Consider the following 21,094-nt stretch of genomic DNA (forward strand, 5'->3'; position numbering starts at 1 on the left):
CCGAGGCGGGGTGAGGGGCGGGGCCCTGGAGGGGCGGGGCCAGAGGTCTAGGGGCGGGGCCGAGGTAGGGTGGCGACCCAGCAGCCCCGCCCTTCTCTTGCCCAAGGTCGGGGACGCAGTTGCTTTGAGTCTTGTTGAAAACAGCCTAACTTAACGAACGACCGCAAATGCATGTCGCTTTACGACTTACCAAGAGCTTTCACTCACGGAAATAGAACTTATTCTGTTTTTCGTTCAACAAAAGTTAATTGAGCCCCCACTGTGTGCAGCAAGATTTATTGAACACCTACTGCATGCAGCAGTGAACAAAATGGACAAAACCAGGGAGCACGTTGAGGGTGATAAGGTATAATTATATCCCTTCATTTTCAAGTGGGAAAACTGAAGCTCTGAAATGGGAAATGCTGTCTAAGAAATTATTAGCTTTGCCAAGACAGGAAGGAAAACTGAAAGTCCATCCATAGATGAATGGATAGTTCAGTTCAGTCGCTCAGTCGTGTCTGACCCTTTGCAACCCCATGGACTGCAGCATGCCAGGCTCCCTGTCCATCACCAACTCAAACTCATGTCCATCGAGTCAGTGATGCCATCCAACCATCTCATCCTCTGTCGTCCCCTTCTCTTCCTGCCTTCAATCTTTCCCAGCATCAGGGTCTTTTCAAATGAGTCAGTTCTTGGCATCAGGTGGCCAAAGTATTGGAGTTTCAGCTTCACCATCAGTCCTTCCTACGAATATTCAGGACTGATTTCCTTTAGGATGGATTGGTTGGATCTCTTTGCAGTCCAAGGGATTCTCAAGAGCCTTCTCCAACACCACAGTTCAAAAGCATCAATTCTTCAGCGCTCAGCTTTCTTTATAGTCCAACTTTCACACCCATACATGACTACTGGAAAAACCATAGCTTTGACTAGATGGACTTTTGTTAGCAAAGTAATGTCTCTGCTTTTTACTATGCTCTCTAGATTGGTCATAGCTTTTCTTCCAAAGAGCAAGCATCTTTTAATTTATGGCTGCCGTCACCATCTGCAGTGATTTTGGAGCCCAAAGAAATAAACTCTCTCACTGTTTTCATATTTCCCCATCTATTTGCCATGAAGTGATGGGACTGGACGCCATGATATTAGTTTTCTGAATGCTGAGTTTTAAGCCAACTTTTTCACTCTCCTCTTTCACTTGGGTCAAGAGGCTCTTTAGTTCTTCTTCACTTACTGCCATAAGAGTGCTGTCATCTGCGTATCTAAGGTTTTTGATACTTCTCCCAGCAATCTTGATTCCAGCCTGTGCTTCATCCAGCCTGGCATTTCACATGATGTGCTCTGCATATAAGTTAAATAAGCAGAGTAACAATATACAGCCTTGACGTACTCCTTTCCCTATTTGGAACCAGTCTGTTGTTCCATGTCCGGTTCTAACTGTTGCTTCTTGACCTACATATAGATTTCTCAGGAGGCAGGTCAGGTGGTCTAGTATTCCCATCTCTTTAAAAATTTTCCACAGTTCGTTGTGATCCACACAGTCAAAGGCTTTGGTGTAGTCGATAAAGCAGATATTTTCCTGGAACTCTTGTGCTATTTTGATGATCCAATGGATGGTGGCAATTTGAATGGATAAAGCTATACCTAAAATGGAATATTGTGTGTTGGCATTCATTGAATGGATAAAGATATATCTAAAATGGAATATTGTGTGTTGGCATTCACTGAATGGATAAAGATATATCTAAAATGGAATATGGTGCCCATGTGTAGAGTTGCTTAGGCATATCTGAGTCTCTGTGACCCCCATGGGCTGTAGCCCACCAGGCTCTCTGTAGGATTTCCCAGACAAGAATACTGGAGGGGGTTGCCATTTCCTCCTCCAGGGGATCTTCTCAACCCAGGGATCTCTTGCATCTTCTGAATTGGCAGGCAGATTCTTTACCACAGGGCCAATTGGGAAGCCCCAAAATGGAATGTTACTGAGCCATAAAAGATAATGAAATATTGTCATTTGCAGCAACATGGATGGACCTAGACATTATCATACTAAGTGAAGTAAGTCAAAGACAAATATTATGTGATATCATATATGAGAGTCCCTTGGACAGCAAGGAGATCAAACCAGTCTATCCTAAAGGAAATCAACCCTGAATATTCATTGGAAGGATTGATGCTGAAGCTCCAATATTTTGGCCACTTGATGCGAAGAGCTGATTCATTGGAAAAGACCCTGATGCTGGGAAAGATTGAGGGCAGGAGGAGAAGGGGGTGACAGAAGATGAGATATGGTTGGATGGCATCACTGACTCAATGCACATGAGTTTGAGCAAACTCCAGGACATAGTGAAAGACTGGGAAGCCAAAGAGTCTGACACGACTTAGCAACCGAATACAACCCCAGTATCCTGGATTTCTGGCAGAGGATGAGATGGTTGGATGGCATCACTGACTCAATGGACATGAGTCTGAGCAAACTGTGGGAGAAAGTGAAGGACAGGGAAGCCTGGTGTGCTTCAGTCCATGGGGTCACAAAGAGTTGGATACCACTGAGCGACTGAACAACAACAACAAAATTTGACTTACTTCATTTTCAAAAATACTTTTTAAAAAAAGAGAAAAACCAACTGACATTCATGTTGGAACTACACACATTGGCCAATGCAACCATAGGGAGGTTACACAATATCAAAGAAAGTATACTGTTAGAATCAATTCGCTATATGGAATTTACAATAAAGAGTTTTGTCTATTTTATTATTATTTGTAAGTTTTGTGCTACACATCCTTCATATTAGTGAAAGTTGTAATACACATATAATATATATGTACACAGGACTGAGTATTTTGGTGCCCAGTGCAAGATAAAAATTCGGGACCTCTTATTCAAAAATCATTAAGAATTTCAAGACAGAGCATTCTGACCTCACAGGTCACACAGCATGAAGAAAGCCCTGAATATACATACATGCCCCCCTCCCCTCACATCTAGTTGTTAACCATTTACAATTCCACCACCCACCACATACTTGCAAGGCTGGCAAAATCTGAATATTCAATGCTGCCAAATCAGACAAGAGGAAGAAGCAGATATATTAAAATCCTGGCTCCATCACTTACCTACTTTGTGACCCAATCCCTCTGGACATCAGATTACTCATGTACAAAGTGGGAACAACACAACCTGCCTCATTCATAATGTTCAGGAATAGCAGTAACAGCATTTAGTGACTGTTCATATGTGTCACATGGTATTTTGGGTGTGTGTGTGTGTGTGTGTGTGTGTGTTAGTCGCTCAGTTGTGTCTGATTCTGCGACCCCATGCACCACAGCCCAGCAGGTTCTTCTGTCCATGGAATTCTCCAGGCAAGAATATTGGAGCGGGCTGCCACCCCCTTCTCCAGGTATTTTGGGTACTTTACATGTATTAGCATTGAACCCACACAATACCACCTACAGAGGTGTTATACATTATATATATACATATATATATACATTATATATATACATTATAATCCTTCTAGTTTTATTTTTTTTTCTTATGTCAAGCTTAAAGAAAAGTTCCAAAAATAATACAAATAATATCCATATAACCTCTGCCCAGATTTTTCACTTGTTCTTATCATTTCACCCCATTTCTTTATTATTTGTCTGCTCCCCACCCAAAAAGTTTTTTTCTAAACTCTTGGAAGGCCTGCTGCAGATATCATGGTTTTTATTCCCATGAAGTATCCCACATACTTCAGTACATATTTCTGAATTTCCTAAGAATAGGGATATTCGGTTAATAACTGTAATAGTACAGTTGTCAACTTCAGTAATTTAACATGGATAAAATACTTTTATTAAATCTACTGTCTGTATTCTAATACTGTTAACTGACCCTCAGTGTCCTTTTTAGCACTTTTTCCTTCTAGTACAAGATCTAGTCCAGGATCAGATATTGCATTTCATTGTCATGTTGATAAAGTCTCTTTTAATCTGGAACACTTTTACAGCCTTTCTTTGTTTTTTATGATATTACTTGTTAGGATTTGTCTTACATACTGTGGTGCTCCCATGTTGGGTGGATATATATTTATAATTGTTATATCTTCTTCTTGGATTGATCCTTTGATCATTATGTAGTGACCTTCTTTCTCTCTTTTCACAGCCTTTGTTTTAAAGTCTAATTTATCTGATACGAGTATTGTGACTCCTGCTTTCTTTTGGTCCCAATTTGCATGGAAAATCTTTTTCCAGCCCTTCACTTTCAGTCTGTATGTGTCCCCTGTTTTGAGGTGGGTCTCTTGTAGACAACATATGTAGGGGTCTTGTTTTTGTATCCATTCAGCCAGTCTTTGTCTTTTAGTTTTAAAGATCCTTCTAGTTTTAAAGATAAGAAACTAGGTACATAAGTTCTTGCTCATATAGTCATATAGCTCATACAGTAAATGCTGGAGCTAAGTTTCAGATTCAGTTAGACTCCAAGATGCTTTTAACCACTACTCTATGGTATCCACCAAAATGACTGATACTTTCTAAGTGCTCAATAAATATTAACTATTATTTTAATGTAATGGACAATAAAACTCTGTAACCTGCAAAGAGACCTATAAATGTACTGATGACTATTGCTATAAAACCATCTTTGACGGTTCATTAGAAAACAGGGCCCTACCATGTCTTAGGAAGATAAAAATCCTATATATTGCTGGTGGAAATCAAAATTGGTACTTCCCTGATAAGAAATGAATTTGACAATATCTATTGAATTCAATCAGTTCAGTCGCTCAGTCGTGTCCAACTCTTTGCGACCCCATGAGCTGCAGCACTCCAGGCCTCCCTGTCCATCACCAACTCCTGGAGTCCACCCAAACCCATGTCCATCGAGTCAATGATGCCATCCAACCATCTCATCCTCTGTTGTTCCCTTCTCTTCCTGCCCTCAATCTTTCCCAGCATCAGGGTCTTTTCCAATGAGTCAGCTCTTCACATCAGGTGGCCAAAGTATTGGAGTTTCAGCTTCAACACCAGTCCTCCAAAAAACACACAGGACTGATCTCCTTTAGGATGGACTGGTTGGCTCTCCTTGCAGTCCAAGGGACTCTCAAGAGTCTTCTCCAACACCACAGTTCAAAAGCATCAATTCTTCAGTGCTCACCTTTCTTTATAGTCCAACTCTCACATCCATACATGACCACTGGAAAAACCATAGCCTTGACTAGACTGACCTTTGTTGACAAAGTAATGTCTCTGCTTTTTAATATGTTGTCTAGGTTGGTCATAACTTTTCTTCCAAGGAGTAAGTGTCTTTTAATTTCATGGCTACAATCACCATCTGCAGTGATTTTGGAGCCCAGAAATATAAAGTCAGCCACTGTTTCCACTGTTTGCCCATGTATATGCCATGAAGTGATGGGACTGGATGCCATGATCTTAGTCCTTCGTGGTCCCATCCCCCGGTACCCAGACAGCGAAATGGGCACCGCCACGGCCCAGGTGCAGTGGGGAACTTTAGTAACGATGCACCGGATGTGTGCGTGGAAGTGACTGAAGTCAACTCACGAATGATTGGTTCTCCCGAGAGGACCTAAGCCTCCTTTCTCCTACCACTGGCCACGGGGTTTGTCTATTTGAACAGTCCCCACCCCCTGGAGAAGCCGGGTCCCGAAGCCTCACTTCTCCTAAATGATTATTGGCCTGTATTCCTGTCTATTTTCTTCTTATGCCCGTCGATTGGTCGTTAGGGCTAGGACTACGCCCTCCCTCCCGCCCGGCTTAGAGGACAGCGGGGAAGGCGTGTGGTGGGGACCGGGCCCTGAAGCGGCGGTACCGGCGCGGGCGGCGGCAGTTGAGGCCTTGGCCGAAGCCGCGCGGTGAGTCTGGAGCCTGGCACCGACCCCTCCAAGGCGGCGGAATGTTCAGACCCACGGCCAATCTGGTCCGTGGGGGCACCCCGGGAAACCGTCCGTCTGGGACTTGGGGTCCCCTCAGTACTGGCCCCATGGAGTTGGGCGCCGCCGGAGCCCTTGACCCTCACCTCGCGAGGATACGCCCACCTCCTCCCGGACCTCCAGGAAACCCCCAGACCCTTTAGCCTATCGTGCGTTTCTGGCGCCAGAAGGCCGGCCCATCAGTTCCTGTGTTGCTGGGGCGCCTTTGGGTCACTGCCCATCAGTCAACCCTTCTTCTGAGCCACCTATACACATTGTCCTCAGAGAGGACCAACGTCAGTGTCAGCCCCTTGCGCTCCACTGTGGATGCCTCTCAAGGACCCATTCCCCGGAGCTGAGCTCGGTTCCACCCTGAGTTTCATCCTCTCCTTCCCCCGCCCCCATCCCTAGTTTGGGCACCTGGCTTTAACTTCTGTAAGCCCTCGCCAAGACCCTTCGTATATTTAAATTCTAGTATTTTCATTGAATTCTGCCTGGAGCAGATAGCCTGTGGGCCTTAGACCTTATGAAGATAGGCTGATTCCTTTCTGAGACTGGAAATTCCTTGCTAGCCTCCCTCCCCCTCATCACAGCCAGGTGCACACACTCTGTAGTAGTTTTCTCCTCTGGAATCCTTGGGGTTCCTCAGCCCTAAAGTCTGACACTTCTTTCTGCAGTCTTCTTCTTGATGCTGGAGTATTTAAAAGCTTCTCAGAATCAATTATTACTGTTTTTTACCCCTCTGGATTTCACAGATTCTTTCAAAAATAAGAAATTTTGAAAATTTGATTTTCTGTTATAACGTAGACAGGTGTATATGTTACTGCCATAGCAGTCTGGCAGAGCTTTATCACAGCTACTTTATTATGGTCACTTGATTATTTGTGTTTCCCCCTAGACTGTAAGCTTATTGAGGGAAGGGACAGTACATAATTGAGGAATAAGTGAGTGATCTCAGGAACATATCAGTCTCTTTTAGCTCATGTTCCAGGTACATTTTATAGAGCAGAGACTTCCCTGACAGTCCAGTGGTAAAAGACTCTTTGCCTCCAATACAGTGGGCACAGATTCAATCCCTGGTCGGGGAAATGAGATCCCACATGCTGCAGGGCAGGACCACAAAATAAAAATAGAAAATAATAAAAAATTTTAAAAATATAGAACTGTGCTGCCCAATACAATAACCATCAGCCACATGAGGCTTAGAGTGCTTGAAATGTGACTAGTCCAAGTTGAAATTGACCTAACTGTAAAATGCACACTCGATTTTGGTGACTCGGTACAGAAAAAAAGAATGAAAAAATATGTCAATAATTTTTTTGTATTGATAATGTGTTGAAATGATATTTGGGATGTACTGGGATTAAATGTGTTCATTTTTCTTGTTTCTTTTTACCTTTTCCATATGGCTACTAGGAAATTCAAAGTTACATTTGTGATTCATATTGCTGTTGGGCAGTGCTGCTATAGAATAATAAACAGTGCCCCTCTTTAAATTTTCCTCAAGGAAAGGGGCAGCCTTAGGCATGCTTATTCTCTCCCTCTGCCTCCCCACTCTAGTACCTGACTGTGCCATGTATGTAGTGGTCATAAAGATAATCATACCTAGTAACGATTAACTCACTGTGTGCCTGGCACTGTTTTAATCATTTTTTAACACGGGTTAACTCACTCAGTCCTAACATCAACCTTATGAGTTAGGTACTATTATCCTCTTATTACAGTTAAGGAAACTATTAAGTATCTTCCTCAAGGTATATAATTTTGGAATGAATTCTCACCCAGGTAAGTCTGGCAGCACAGCCCATAATTTGACCCGTGCTACTGTGCTGCCTCTTTTAAACATCAGTCGTTGTTGAATGGCTCAAGGCTCTTTGCATGTTTTTCAGTGAGGTCTCCCAACCTTGTTTGGCTCCCCAGCTTGACTTGGGTATATGAAGATCTGTGTTGAGGAGCTGGGACCATATATAAGTTCATTGCCATAGTTTGTTATTCAGAATATTAAAGGAAGCATCTCTCCAAAGAACCTCAGGGCAAGATGCTTGGAACCGGCCCTGCTGCTGCCACCACAGCTGCCACCACGTCCAGCAATGTGAGCGTCCTGCAGCAGTTTGCCAGCGGCCTGAAGAGCCGGAATGAAGAGACTAGGGCCAAAGCTGCCAAGGAGCTCCAGCACTACGTCACCATGGAGCTCCGAGAGGTTCGGACTGTTGTCGTTGGGGCCATTCATCATGGAGTGTTGGGGCTACCTGTACCATCCCTGGGTTAGATGCCTCTTGACCCCTAAGTGAGGATTCAGAAAACGTAAAGATTCCATTTCAGAAAGGCGCCCAGTTTCTCGTGTCCATAGAATGTGCGGGTTCCTTTGCAAGTTACACATTTCTGTGGCATTTCCTGAGGTGTGGTATTTTAAGTCAGCATAGAGATGGCTGTTTCTTTTCATTTTTTTCTGTTTCATGCCACATTCCAGACCTTCTACTCTTTCTGCCTGATAACAGTGGTTGGCATGGCTTTGAAGAGTTGGTTGCTTGGGGCTTTCTAAACAGAGACCAGACTTGAGGTCAGGGACAATGTCTTATTTGTCCTTATACCTCTGGTACTAGGTAGAATCTAGGACGGTAGGTGGCCTGCTATTGAATAAGATATGCAATAAGTATTTGTTAAATAGACCAATGAATTGCTGTACAGTTTAAAACTAGAAATGGGCAGCAGCCGTGTCCCCCTTGGCTTGAACTGTACCTGCCGGCTGCCTTTCAGGTCCTAACCTTTGGGAGCCATCCCACCATCAGGGAGACATTAGCAGTTGTGCTGAGTACATCTTCTTTTGTAGATGAGTCAAGAGGAGTCTACTCGCTTCTATGATCAGCTGAACCATCACATCTTTGAACTGGTGTCCAGCTCAGATGCCAATGAGAGGAAAGGTGGCATTTTGGCCATAGGTAAGGACAGAGTCTCTGGTGAGGTGGGAACTGGAAATAAAGGACTGCTCACCTTTGTGTCCACTGCACCCTGTGTCTGCTTCCTACTGGATACTTAGTTCACATTTGTTTAAGGAATTTTAAGGAGCCTCATGGCTTTCAGTGTACTTACTCAGCTATTCTAGCAGTAGTCCTGGGACATAGGCAAAGCAGGTATTTTCAGATATCCATATATCTGAACCATATCTCAGAACCATTAAGTAACTTTTCTAGGGCCAGTGTACCAGGGCTGAGACTAGAAGCCTGCTTTCACTCCAGGCTCTGTTTTCTCCATAGCACGGTGTGGCATAGCAGGACTCACAAACAGAAAAGTAGAGTTGGGATGCATTGAATGAAAGGCAGGTAATTTTCAGCTCCCAGGAACTAGTCATCCATCCTGTGAACTATTATTCAGTCCCAGTTTGTTTTCCTTTTCTTCTTGGGAAAACAAATTGTATTTACTAAAATGAGGTCATTTTGCTTTACGTAAGTAGTTCTAGCACAAATGCCAAATCTGTTGGTTGAAATGAAAATTGTTTGCATCCTTACTGTCTGGAGATTTCAGTCAGTACTTAAAAGGAAGAGGTCACTGGCTGTGTCCCTCTGAAAGCCGCCTACTTTCCTGGGCAGCCTGTGCCCTTCCTCACCTTTTGCCTTCCTGTTTTTTCCAGCCAGCCTCATAGGAGTGGAAGGCGGGAATGCCACTCGAATTGGAAGATTTGCTAACTACCTTCGGAACCTCCTTCCCTCCAACGACCCAGTTGTCATGGAAATGGCATCCAAGGCCATCGGTCGGCTCGCCATGGCAGGGGACACTTTCACTGCTGAGTATGTGGAGTTTGAGGTGAAGCGAGCCCTGGAATGGCTGGGTGCTGACCGCAATGAGGGCCGGAGACACGCGGCTGTGAGTGTCTGGGGAGCAGTGCATCGTGTCGGGGTCCTTTCTTTGACGTGCTCAGGGCCCTGGAAGGCAAAGAGTGAGAGGGTCGCTCCAGGCAGAGGCACTGTGCTTCTTGGTGGCCCTGAATTCTACCCCGGGTCCCTTTCTCTCCTCACCCTGAGCTCCGTTCCTGAGGAGGAAAATTAACGTTCTCTTTCATTGCTTGAGAGGCAGCCCTGTGTACAGTTCTTACCCTGACCTCTGATTTTCCAGTCGAAAACGCTTCCCCAGAAGGCACCGTTCAGCCATAGGAAAGGAGAAGCCACAGGCCAAGAGGCTTACAAAGCCTCAGACAGCTGCACTATCTGCAGCATCCCTCTGTCAAGGTCCCTCAATATCCTGTGGAATAAGGAAGTTCTGGGCTGCAGAGAGGAGTAAGGGAGGTGCTTGCTCCCCCTGCTGGGAGAGTGGGTCTGCCTTCTCCCAGGCCTTTCCTGTTTATGTTTTAGTCATTTATTGATTGGTCAGTACACAGTCCAGACTTCCTCTTTCCCCTTGGCTGTTCTGCATTTGAGGGAGTGGTGGCTTCTACCCTCTTCTTCTAGACGCACATCCTCCTCGCTCTCCAAGGCTCATCCCTGAAAAAGACTAGTCTGATGGGCTAAAAATCCAGGCTGGGAGGCGGGGGAGAGTCTGTCCTTAAGAGACAGAATCTATGAACCAGTGTGGTGGAAATAGAAGCTTTAGGCAGATCCTTTCCAGTCGCTTCCCTCTTTAGCAGGCAGCACCATGAGAAAGGAGCCTGCCTGGGTGAGAGGCCTGCCTCTGGTGCCACTCTCTAACTCTAACTTGGGGCAGACCCTCCTGCCCACCTTCCGTTTTTCCATGGTCAAATGAAAAAAGCAAGATTAAATATTAAACAGGAACATTCATTCAGTAAAAGTTTATTGACTGCTTAAGTAGTTCAGGTACATTCTAGGCTATTTATCTATCTATCTGCTATCTTCTAGTGGAGTAGTATATAAAACATCAAACACGGCTGCCCTTTCAGAACTTGTGTCCTGACTTTCCTGTACAAGCGTTCTATTTCTAAACACCCTGTGATAATGGACTCTGAGATGTTTGATCAGTTTTACTCTCATTCCTAGGTCCCCAGGAATTCTGAGCTACAAGAGTGGGCAAGTGTGCTGTTTTCCTAGTGTGTGTTGGCTCTGGCATGAAAAGAGGCTGTGTTCCTAAGAGAACAGAACTGTCTGATCCAGATGCAAGATCTCTGTGTGCCTTTCCTCCCAGGTCCTGGTGCTCCGTGAGCTGGCCATCAGCGTCCCCACCTTCTTCTTCCAGCAAGTGCAGCCCTTCTTTGATAATATTTTTGTGGCCGTGTGGGACCCCAAACAGGCCATCCGGGAAGGAGCTGTCGCCGCCCTTCGTGCCTGTCTGATCCTCACCACCCAGCGGGAGCCAAAAGAGATGCAGAAGCCGCAGTGGTACAGGGTGAGGAGATGGTTCCATTCTAGCCTCCAGCAAAGCACTTCGGCCTAGAGCATCACTGGGCTTAAAGAGCAGAAGTAGGCCCCTGGCCACAGAGCTAACGTCATGTCTACTTTGGTCTTACATGACTTTTTAAGCTCACTGTGAATTAGTAGTTATTTTGTTGTTTCCAACGAAGGCAAAGATCTGTCCATAGCTACGCCATTATTTTACACACCACTAATAGTGAGACTGCAATGCCAGTTACACTCACTGCCTTTTTAACAACAATTATAAGGGATCTCTTTTCAGAGATGTTAAAGTAGGGGAAAATGGGTGTGTCTGGAGGAATGAAATGCAGTAAATACTGAGAAAATACCAGTTCTCCTCTAGTGTTGCGAGTCCTGTGCTGACTGCTGCTACCAGGAGAACCTACTGAGGCTTGTCCTACACCAAGAGCCTTGAACATGGGATTGGATACCTGGGTTCTAGTCTTGGCTGCCCTGTGACCTTGGGCAAGTCACTTAGTTTCTGTTTTTAATCTGCCTCATGGTGGCATTGTGAGAGTTGAAGCTAAATTAGATGAAAGATCTCAATGAACTAGTATTGTTGGTGATGCTGGCACAAGTCCCTGAGCAGGCATGGTAACCTCAGAACCCCCCACATAGATGGCCGGGCTGCTTTCTAACTCTGGGTGTTGTGTAATGAAAGCATTCTGCATCTCTCTGTAGCACACATTTGAAGAAGCAGAGAAAGGGTTTGATGAGACCTTGGCCAAGGAGAAGGGCATGAATCGGGATGACCGGATCCATGGAGCCCTGCTTATCCTCAATGAGCTGGTCCGGATCAGTAGCATGGAGGGAGAGGTGAGAAGCCACTTCTGAGGAACAGTGGGGTTAGGGGTTCCAGGCTTCCCACGTGCCATTCTGAGAGTGAGACAGGCGAGATTCTCATCCTCACAAGCTTACATTTTATAGAGAAACAGGTAATAGACAAAGAAATAAGAGCATTTCAGACAGCAGCCAGATCTATGAAGAAATGGAGTGGAGGGAAATAGGATGGAGGGGGTGACTCCCTCCCTGCAGTGATGCCAGTTGAGCTGAGACCACACGACATGGAGGAGCCAGCCTAGCGGCTGGCAGGGAGGTTGTCCATGCAGAGACTTGAGGGTGAAAGAGAGTTTGACAAGTTCAAGCAGGAAGGGAAGTGAAGCTGGTGCACCATGAGTGGGAAGAGGGAGGGCGAGGCCCTACTGGGAGGCTCATAGTTTGTGGTCCACCCAGGCTCTTATTCTTACCCCAGGGGATGATGTGACGGCATGTGTCTCTAACAGTCATTGGCTGCTTGTGGGGAAGAGCTTGTGGAGAGGCAGGGAGGAAAGCAGAAAGATGAGTTAGGAGGTGTATTGGCTCAAAAAGCAGCTACAAAGATGGGTTTAAAAGTACAAGGATTGTATTAGGGAAATAGCCTGTGAGAGAAAATGAGGAGGGAGCTGGAAGAGGCTGGGAGAACCATCAGGCCTCAACGCGTGTCTGACCCTGAGTGAACAAGAGTGGGAAGAATGGGATGGAAGCGTCCTAATCTACCATGCAGAGCCATCCCAGGGTCCTCAGGCCGGACCTGGCTGTCAGAGGAGGCCCGCCATAGCATTCTTACTGCGTTCTCTTGGCTGGAAGCGGCCCCTGGAAGGTGCGGCTGTGGCACAGATACGGCTTCCACTGACTCTGGTAGTGTAGACGCAGAAGTGGATTCAGTGTCAGTCCACTCGTGCTGGATTCAGGGTGTATCTGGGAGGTAGTCTTCCAGTGGGGAACTGGTTGCTGTGGAATTTTACCCCAGGGCTTCCTGCTTTTGGAGGCCCAGTGACGTTTGTCAGTGCCTGTGTCCTGGGTGTGGGCACAGTGTGTGCTGCAGCGTGTGAAGCACAGAGTCTAGCTCTGGATCCCCACTCCTCTCTCTGCTGTGTGACTTGGGTAAATTACTTCACCCCCTCAGTTTTCTCAGTTTTAACAGGGTCTTATCCACCTCATGGAGCTCCTGTAAGGTTTCTAAATATATATGGGGTGCTTAGCTCAACTCCTGATTCCTAGTGGGCATTGCGTAAATGATCATCCTCAGAGATTTCCCCACCTGAGTATAACATGCTTTCCACTGTACCCCACACAGCTCTGGGATCTTTGTTGTCTCCAGAAAAATGGGACAATATCACCTAGCTCACAGGTTTAAATGAAATAGTACTTTGGTGACGGTACTTTGTAAATTATGAAGAACTATACAAATATAAGGGCTTTCCTGTTGGCTCTGTCGGTAAAGAATTCTACAGTGCAGGAGACCTGGGTTTCATCCCTGGTTTGGGAAGATCTCCTGGAGAAGGGAATGGCTACACACTCCAGTGTTCTTGCCTGGGAAAATCCCATGGACAGAGAAGCCTGGCGGGCTACAGTCCATGGGGTTGCAAGAGTCAGACATGACTTAGCAACTAAACCATCACCACCGTACAAATATAAAGTATTATAATTTCATAACTTCTTCATTCATTTAACAGAATAGAATGAGCATCTACTATCAGATCAGATCAGATCAGATCAGTCGCCCAGTCTTGTCCGACTCTTTGCGACCCCATGAATCGCAGCACGCCAGGCCTCCCTGTCCATCACCAACTCCCGGAGTTCACTCAGACTCATGTCCATCGAGTCAGTGATGCCATCCAGCCATCTCATCCTCTGTCATCCCCTTCTCCTGCTGCCCCCAATCCCTCCCAGCATCAGAGTCTTTTCCAATGAGTCAACTCTTCGCATGAGGTGGCCAAAGTACTGGAGTTTCAGCTTTAGCATCATTCCTTCCAAAGAAATCCCAGGGCTTATCTCCTTTAGAACGGACTGGTTGGTTCTCCTTGCAGTCCAAGGGACTCTCAAGAGTCTTCTCCAACACCACAGTTCAAAAGCATCAATTCTTCGGTGCTCAGCCTTCTTCACAGTCCAACTCTCACATCCATACATGACCACAGGAAAAACCATAGCCTTGACTAGACGAACCTTTGTTGGCAAAGTAATGTCTCTGCTTTTGAATGTGCTATCTAGGTTGGTCATAACTTTCCTTCCAAGGAGTAAGCGTCTTTTAATTTCATGGCTGCAGTCACCATCTGCACTGATTTTGGAGCCCAGAAAAATAAAGTCTGACACTGTTTCCACTGTTTCCCCATCTATTTCCCACGAACTGATGGGACCAGATGCCATGATCTTAGTTTTCTGAATGTTGCAACTTTTTCACTGTCCACTTTCACTTTCATCAAGAGGCTTTTTAGTTCCTCTTCACTTTCTGCCATAAGGGTGGTGTCATCTGCATATCTCAGGTTATTGATATTTCTCCCGGCAATCTTGATTCCAGCTTGTGTTTCTTCCAGTCCAGCGTTTCTCATGATGTACTCTGCATATAGGTTAAATAAACAGGGTGACAATATACAGCCTTGATGTACTCCTTTTCCTATTTGGAACCAGTCTATTGTTCCATGTCCAGTTCTAACTGTTGCTTCCTGACCTGAATACAAATTTCTCAAGAGGCAGATCAGGTGGTCTGGTATTCCCATCTCTTTCAGAATTTTCCACAGTTTATTGTAATCCACACAGTCAAAGGCTTTGGCATAGTCAATAAAGCAGCAATAGATGTTTTTCTGGAACTCTCTTGCTTTTTCCATGATCCAGTGAATGTTGGCAATTTGATCTCTGGTTCCTCTGCCTTTTCTAAAACCAGCTTGAACATCAGGAAGTTCACGGTTCACATATTGCTGAAGCCTGGCTTGGAGAATTTTGAGCATTACTTTACTAGCATGTGAGATGAGTGCAATTGTGCAGTAGTTTGAGCATTCTTTGGCGTTGCCTTTCTTTGGGATTGGAATGAAAACTGACCTTTTCCAGTCCTGTGGCCACTTCTGAGTTTTCCAAATTTGCTGGCATATTGAGTGCAGCACTTTCACAGCATCATCTTTCAGGATTTGGAATAGCTCAACTGGAATTCTATCACCTCCATTAGCTTTGTTTGTAGTGATGCTTTCTAAGGCCCACTTGACTTCACATTCCAGGATGTCTGGCTCTAGGTCAGTGACCACACCATCGTGATTATCTGGGTCGTGAAGACCTTTTTTGTACAGTTCTTCTGTGTATTCTTGCCATCTCTTCTTAATATCTTCTGCTTCTGTTAGGTCCATACCATTTCTGTCCCTTATCGAGCCCATCTTTGCATGAAATGTTCCTTTGGTATCTCTGATTTTCTACTATAGGCCAGTTATACTGTGTCCTAAGAGCTAGAATAATGCAGCAGTGAATAAAACAGTACATACTAGCAAAAGGAGGCAGACAATACACAAATCAATAAAAGTATATATAGTACAGCATATGGCGATACGTGCTGTGGAGAAAAGTAGGGCAGAGAAAGGAATGGGGAAGCTAGCATGGATCAAGGATTACATTTTACAATATGGTGACATTTGAGCATAGCCGTGAAGAAGCTAAGGACAAAGCCATACAAACATCTGGGGATGCCCCTTCCAGACAGCTGGTTCTGTAAGCACAAGGCCCCATGGTAGGAGTGTGCTGCTTTATGAAGGGAGCGAGCTTGCTGTTGTGAGCTGAATGAGAGGAGAGAGGAGTTGGGAGGCAGGGTCCAGGGAATACCTGGGGCAGGAGGGGACTCATCACATAGGATCTCAGAAGCCCCTGCACATATCGTTGGAAATAAATTAATGGAGGGGCCAGGGCTGAGGCCAGGAGTCTAGTCAGGACAGAACTGTAGCATCTCAGTAGAGAACTTGGGCAGTGTAGACCATATTGGGAGCTGTGGTGGTGCCAGGAGGGGTTGGGTTCTAAATTTGGGATTTGGAGGTTGGTGGGAGAGAGAGGAGTCCAGGTTTGGGGCCTCAGTAACCCGAAGGGTAGAGTTGCTCTTTACTGAGATGGGAGTAATGGGTCTGGGGTGGAAGGTCAGGGGTTTGCTTTTGAACTTGTTATTGTGCATCTGAGTGGAGATGTTGAGTAGTTTGGGGGAGAGATCTGAGCGAGAGACAGATGTGGGAGTTGTTGGCATGTGGATGTTATTTCCAGTCGTGAGACTAGATGAGAACTCCCCAGTAACTAGGGTGGTTGGGGGAGAGTTGGGGGCTGAGATCCTGAGGAACCCAGGGAGACCAAGGAGTAGTGGTGGTGGTGGGTGTGGGTGCCAGCAAAGCTCAGGGTCCAAGGAGCCAAGTGAGTGAAGGGTGTCAAGGAGGAGGAAACACTGTTGGATCAGATGCTGCAGATAAGTCAAATAAGATGAGGACTGAGACCATTCGATTTAGCAACGAAAGAATGTTGGTGACCTTGACAAAAATAGTGGACAAGATTTTCTGAAAAATGAAAACATCTGTGAGAAGAGTTTGGAAGTCTGGAAATTAATTGTTCTCTTATCTTTCTCAATTTGGACTGCTGGAGGATGAGTTATTGAGCAGTCCTTTGAATAGGTAAGAGGTGTGAGTTCTCAGCCAATCAGCTTGTTCCATGCCTCTTACAGAATTCCTAGGCCTCTGAGAATATCACTTGCCTCCGCTGTTTCTACCTGGGTTTCAGGTGAGAAGAGGGACAGCAGAGCTTCCTTAGCAGGGTGGGGCTGCCCCTCACCCTCTCAGGAGTCTCCTGTTATAGCCATCAACAGTCAGCTTTCCCACACCAAGGGTAGCTTACGGGTCCTTGGGAGCCAGCCCCCTGCTGCTGCTTCATCCTTCAGTAGGTGGTGCTCTTCTGCCTAAATTAGAATCAGGCCCCCTGCAAGGTCCTAGGGAAACCTGAATCCTCAAGAAGAGTGGCCTCCATCCCCTGTGGGAAGAGCTACATTTCAGGGTTGGGTGTGTGTTGCTCATAGACTCCACGGTGCCCAGGTAAATGCCTCTTGTGAGTAAAGGTGACTTCTCCCCCATGTGTACAGCGCCTGAGAGAAGAAATGGAAGAAATCACACAGCAGCAGTTGGTCCATGACAAGTACTGCAAGGATCTCATGGGTTTTGGAACGAAGCCCCGTCACATCACCCCCTTCACCAGTTTCCAGTCCGTGCAGCCCCAGCAGTCAAATGCCTTGGTGGGGCTGCTGGGGTACAGCTCTCACCAAGGCCTCATGGGCTTTGGGGCCTCCCCCAGCCCAGCAAAGTCCATGCTGGTGGAAAGTCGCTGCTGCAGGGACTTGATGGAGGAGAAATTTGATCAGGTCAGTAGCAGGAGGCCTGCTCTCTCTTTTCCCAAGCTCCATGCCTCCCCTTCCTTTACCAACCCTGTGTCCTTCCTGTCTCAGGTGTGCCAGTGGGTGCTGAAGTGCAGGAATAGCAAGAACTCGCTGATCCAAATGACAATCCTTAATTTGTTGCCCCGCTTGGCTGCCTTCCGACCTTCTGCCTTCACAGGTGAGGATGTCCATGGATGCGTTGTGTTGTTACCCATCAGGGGTAATTAAACAGAGAAGACGTGATTGCAGAAAGTTACAACTGCTTCTCATTTGAAGCAGTGACTGCTGAAAGGCCAGTCTCTGGTTTCTTAGCCAGTTTCAGCGGTACGTAGTTCAGATTTTCTGTAAATGTGGCAAACACCGGGACAGTCCGAATGTGCAGGCAGAGGCGCTGCTAGAGCCAAGCAAGTTCTCGCGTGGAAGCCAACATGTTCGTTCACGAATGGGCTCCAGATAGACTGAAGGAAGGGAAGTTTGGGTTTCTGTGGGGTGCAGCGGCTAGTCTGTGGGGCACAGAGGAGCCGATGCAGTCCTGCATCTGCCCCTGAGGTGGGCACCAGGCTGCGTCCTCGCTCACAAGGAGGAAGGACTAGACGCTTTAGGGGCTGGTTTCACGAGTGACAGACTGTGGCTTCCCCCCTTCCTGCCCTGTTCCCAGGGGTTGCTGTGAATTCCTAGCTCCTGAAACTGGCCCAGCTCAGACAGTGGCTTCTTCCTGAGGCCTGCCTGGTTCACTTCAGCTGGAAGCATGCTTTTCCTTTCTCATTATAACCCCCAGCTGTGGAAGGACCACAGCATCAGACCTGGGGTGAATCTTCCCTTTGTTCTTTTTGCTTGGCTGCGCCGTGAGGCATGCCGGATCTTAGTCCCCCAACCAGGGATCGAACCTGCGCCTCCTGCATTGGGAGCACAGAGTCTTAAACAGTAGACCACTAGGGGGAAAGTCCCAGCCTCTGTTCTTAGCTGCGACGTTGGGGGCAGATTGTGTGACCTTCCTGGACCTTCACTTCTGGATGGGTCCAGTTAGAGTGACAGTTCCTGCACCATGAGATGGGCTGCCTGAATGTCTAAGCACCTTTCTAAGTGCCTGGTGCAGAGTGAGCTCCAAGAAATAGAAACCATTACTGTTGCTGGCTCCTCTGGCTACTTCAAAGCCTTTTTAATAATAAGGTAAAGGTAAAAATTATACTATTACTCCAGTTGCCTGTTCATACTTAACATCCTGGTCTCACCTCCCTCCTTGCTGGGTGTAGAGACCTTGGCCCTACATCTCTTTGGTCTTCACTGTGGTGCATGCTGCCTGCATTTCATAAGCATATAGGATGCAGTGAGAGCCGAGATGGGAAACGGAAGGCCAGCCTGCCCCTCCACAGATGCCTTTCCCTGGCATACACTCATCTCATACTGCTCAGCTCAGATGAGACAGCGGCAAAATACAGCTGGTGAAGTGTTAACCTGTGGGGTGTGAGCACAGGCCATGCTGAGTGAGGATAAGACAAATAGCCACATAAAATCACTGAACCATAAAGAAAGGATGTAATGAAAATCACCCGTAGTTTTTCAGTTTTCTATTCTTCCCTCCTGGTGCTCAGCAGCTTTTCTCTCTTTTTAATAACCAGACACGCCCCTATTCAGTAGAGCTTTAAATGATCTTGGTTTGAAAGTCTGTGGTTCAAAAGAGAGTAATAAGTAGGCCATATTTGATCAAAGTCTGGCATATTGTGGAAGCAGTTACCCTAGTAAGTTCAAAAGACGGCCTAGCAGCAGGATACAAAGGCTCAGAAGGCCCCCAGGTTTGTTCTTTTGATGTGGGTTTTTGTTGTTTTATTAAATAATATACTAAAATATGTCCTTGGAATTCAGCCTGAGCAGCCTGTGTAAGTACAGTCTCATTGGGAAAGTGCCACTTTTTAAAGCTTAACAGTTTGGAAGTCATTGCTTGCACTTCCTGATGATGTAACCTTTGGGAATGTCAAAAATACTCCCCTTGGGTTTGGGCTAGAATCTAGCAATGCCGGATTCCTAGTCTCTTGGGGTGCTAAATCTGGAAAAGGAAATTGCCACTATCATTTAAGCTCATTTCCTACTGAAACACTGCCCTTCTGCAAAGGTCTAGTTTTCCTCCTAGACGCACTCTGATTTGAGGGTGGTATCCCCTTGGTCTCTGACTGTTTTCAAGCCCCAGCGTGCCTCAGCTGGTGGGAGGTCAACTCATTTGACCACGAGCTGTGAGAGAAGACATTCCTCAGTGGTGTAAACGCAGTGATGTGTGTTGCTGAGTGTGGTCCTGGTGGCCCTCCCTCTCCAGCGCTCACTCGGGGACGGGGGATGTGTGGTCTCACCTCACCTGGCCTCGAGCTATGAGAGGAGACATACGTCAATGGCGGAAACGCAGTGGCGTGTTGCTGAGTGCGGCTATCGTGGCCCTCCACAGCCCCCACTTTCTCAGGGATAGTGGACATACGGTCTCGCCTTCTCCGCTCCAAAGTATGTGCTGCCGGTGCACGGCCTTGAGGCCAGCGAGATGGAAGAGGAGAAACAGAAGCAAGGCACGAAGCAGGCAGCTCCAGCCTTCTGAGGAGTCATAACACTTTAGCTTAAATTGCCCAAGAATCGCCTACCCGTGCACATTGGCTTATGTAAACTTAATGAAAATACACATGTGGCTTTCCAAATTACAGACTAAATCTTATTCTATTAAATATAACTGTACAGAATTCTCTAGGTGATAGCAAAGTGATTTCTAGGCCTAGGCTGAGTGGAATGGCCTGTTTATTGGAAACAATTTTCAATATTACTGTAAATTTCAATATAAAATAGCTTAGTTGATCCTTTCCTCGTTTTAAACCAAGATTTAACATATATTTCTTAAACAAGAGCATATAATCTTTTCCCTCAAAATGTAACACGGATGGGGACAATTAATGTGATTAAGTTTTTTTTTTTTTTATTAAAGGAGAAAAACAGCTTATATTTCTAATATTTCTAAAACCTTTATCAGAGGAGTGATTATCAAGCATAAGACTTTGGTTTGTACATTCTCTCAATTCTCTTTAATGCCTTTCCAACAGGCTTTCTTGATTTATTCTTAAATTGCATGTTGCATAGGAACCCTGACCTTGACACAGAGACCAGCCCTCACCTTGAGCCATATACACTTTGTCGTTTCTGTGCTCAGATACCCAGTACCTCCAGGATACCATGAACCATGTCCTGAGCTGCGTCAAGAAGGAGAAGGAACGGACAGCAGCCTTTCAAGCCCTGGGGCTACTTTCTGTGGCTGTGAGGTCTGAGTTCAAGGTCTATTTACCTCGTGTGCTGGACATCATCCGAGCAGCCCTGCCCCCTAAGGACTTCGCCCATAAGTAAGCATCTTTATTACTATTTCATCTTCCACCCCATTTGGTTGAGGAGAAAGGATGCTCCATTCCAGTTTCTGTGGAGCTTAATCCTGTTCTCTGCATCATTAACCAGCAAATTATATAATGAATAGCCCTTCCTCAATTGAGCTCTGGCCTTTTCCAAATGAAGTGACATCGATGTAAATATTTGGGAAGCTTGAATACCTGCAAACATATTAGATACCAGTGCTGTTCTCAATATGTATATTACTTACTGGGAATTTCCTAGTTCTGTTCTTTTCTCTGGCT

The 21,094-nt window shown here is 46.0% G+C and overlaps 1 protein-coding gene across 1 annotated transcript in view; it reads left to right on the forward strand.

The window, feature by feature from the left end:
* The first annotated feature begins 5,714 nt into the window (after positions 1-5,714).
* Positions 5,715-21,094, forward strand: part of MTOR (mechanistic target of rapamycin kinase) — a 123,723-nt gene continuing 108,343 nt past the window's right edge. The window contains exons 1-9 of the mRNA XM_061382738.1: positions 5,715-5,834; positions 7,916-8,091; positions 8,722-8,830; positions 9,520-9,752; positions 11,022-11,222; positions 11,930-12,064; positions 17,154-17,429; positions 17,514-17,622; positions 20,623-20,809. Of these exons, the coding sequence (XP_061238722.1) occupies positions 7,930-8,091; positions 8,722-8,830; positions 9,520-9,752; positions 11,022-11,222; positions 11,930-12,064; positions 17,154-17,429; positions 17,514-17,622; positions 20,623-20,809 (1,412 nt within the window). The 5' untranslated portion in view covers positions 5,715-5,834; positions 7,916-7,929. The remainder of the gene's footprint in view (positions 5,835-7,915; positions 8,092-8,721; positions 8,831-9,519; positions 9,753-11,021; positions 11,223-11,929; positions 12,065-17,153; positions 17,430-17,513; positions 17,623-20,622; positions 20,810-21,094) is intronic.

The sequence above is a fragment of the Bos javanicus genome, chromosome 16 (assembly GCF_032452875.1).
Source record: "Bos javanicus breed banteng chromosome 16, ARS-OSU_banteng_1.0, whole genome shotgun sequence".
Lineage (NCBI taxonomy): Eukaryota > Metazoa > Chordata > Mammalia > Artiodactyla > Bovidae > Bos > Bos javanicus.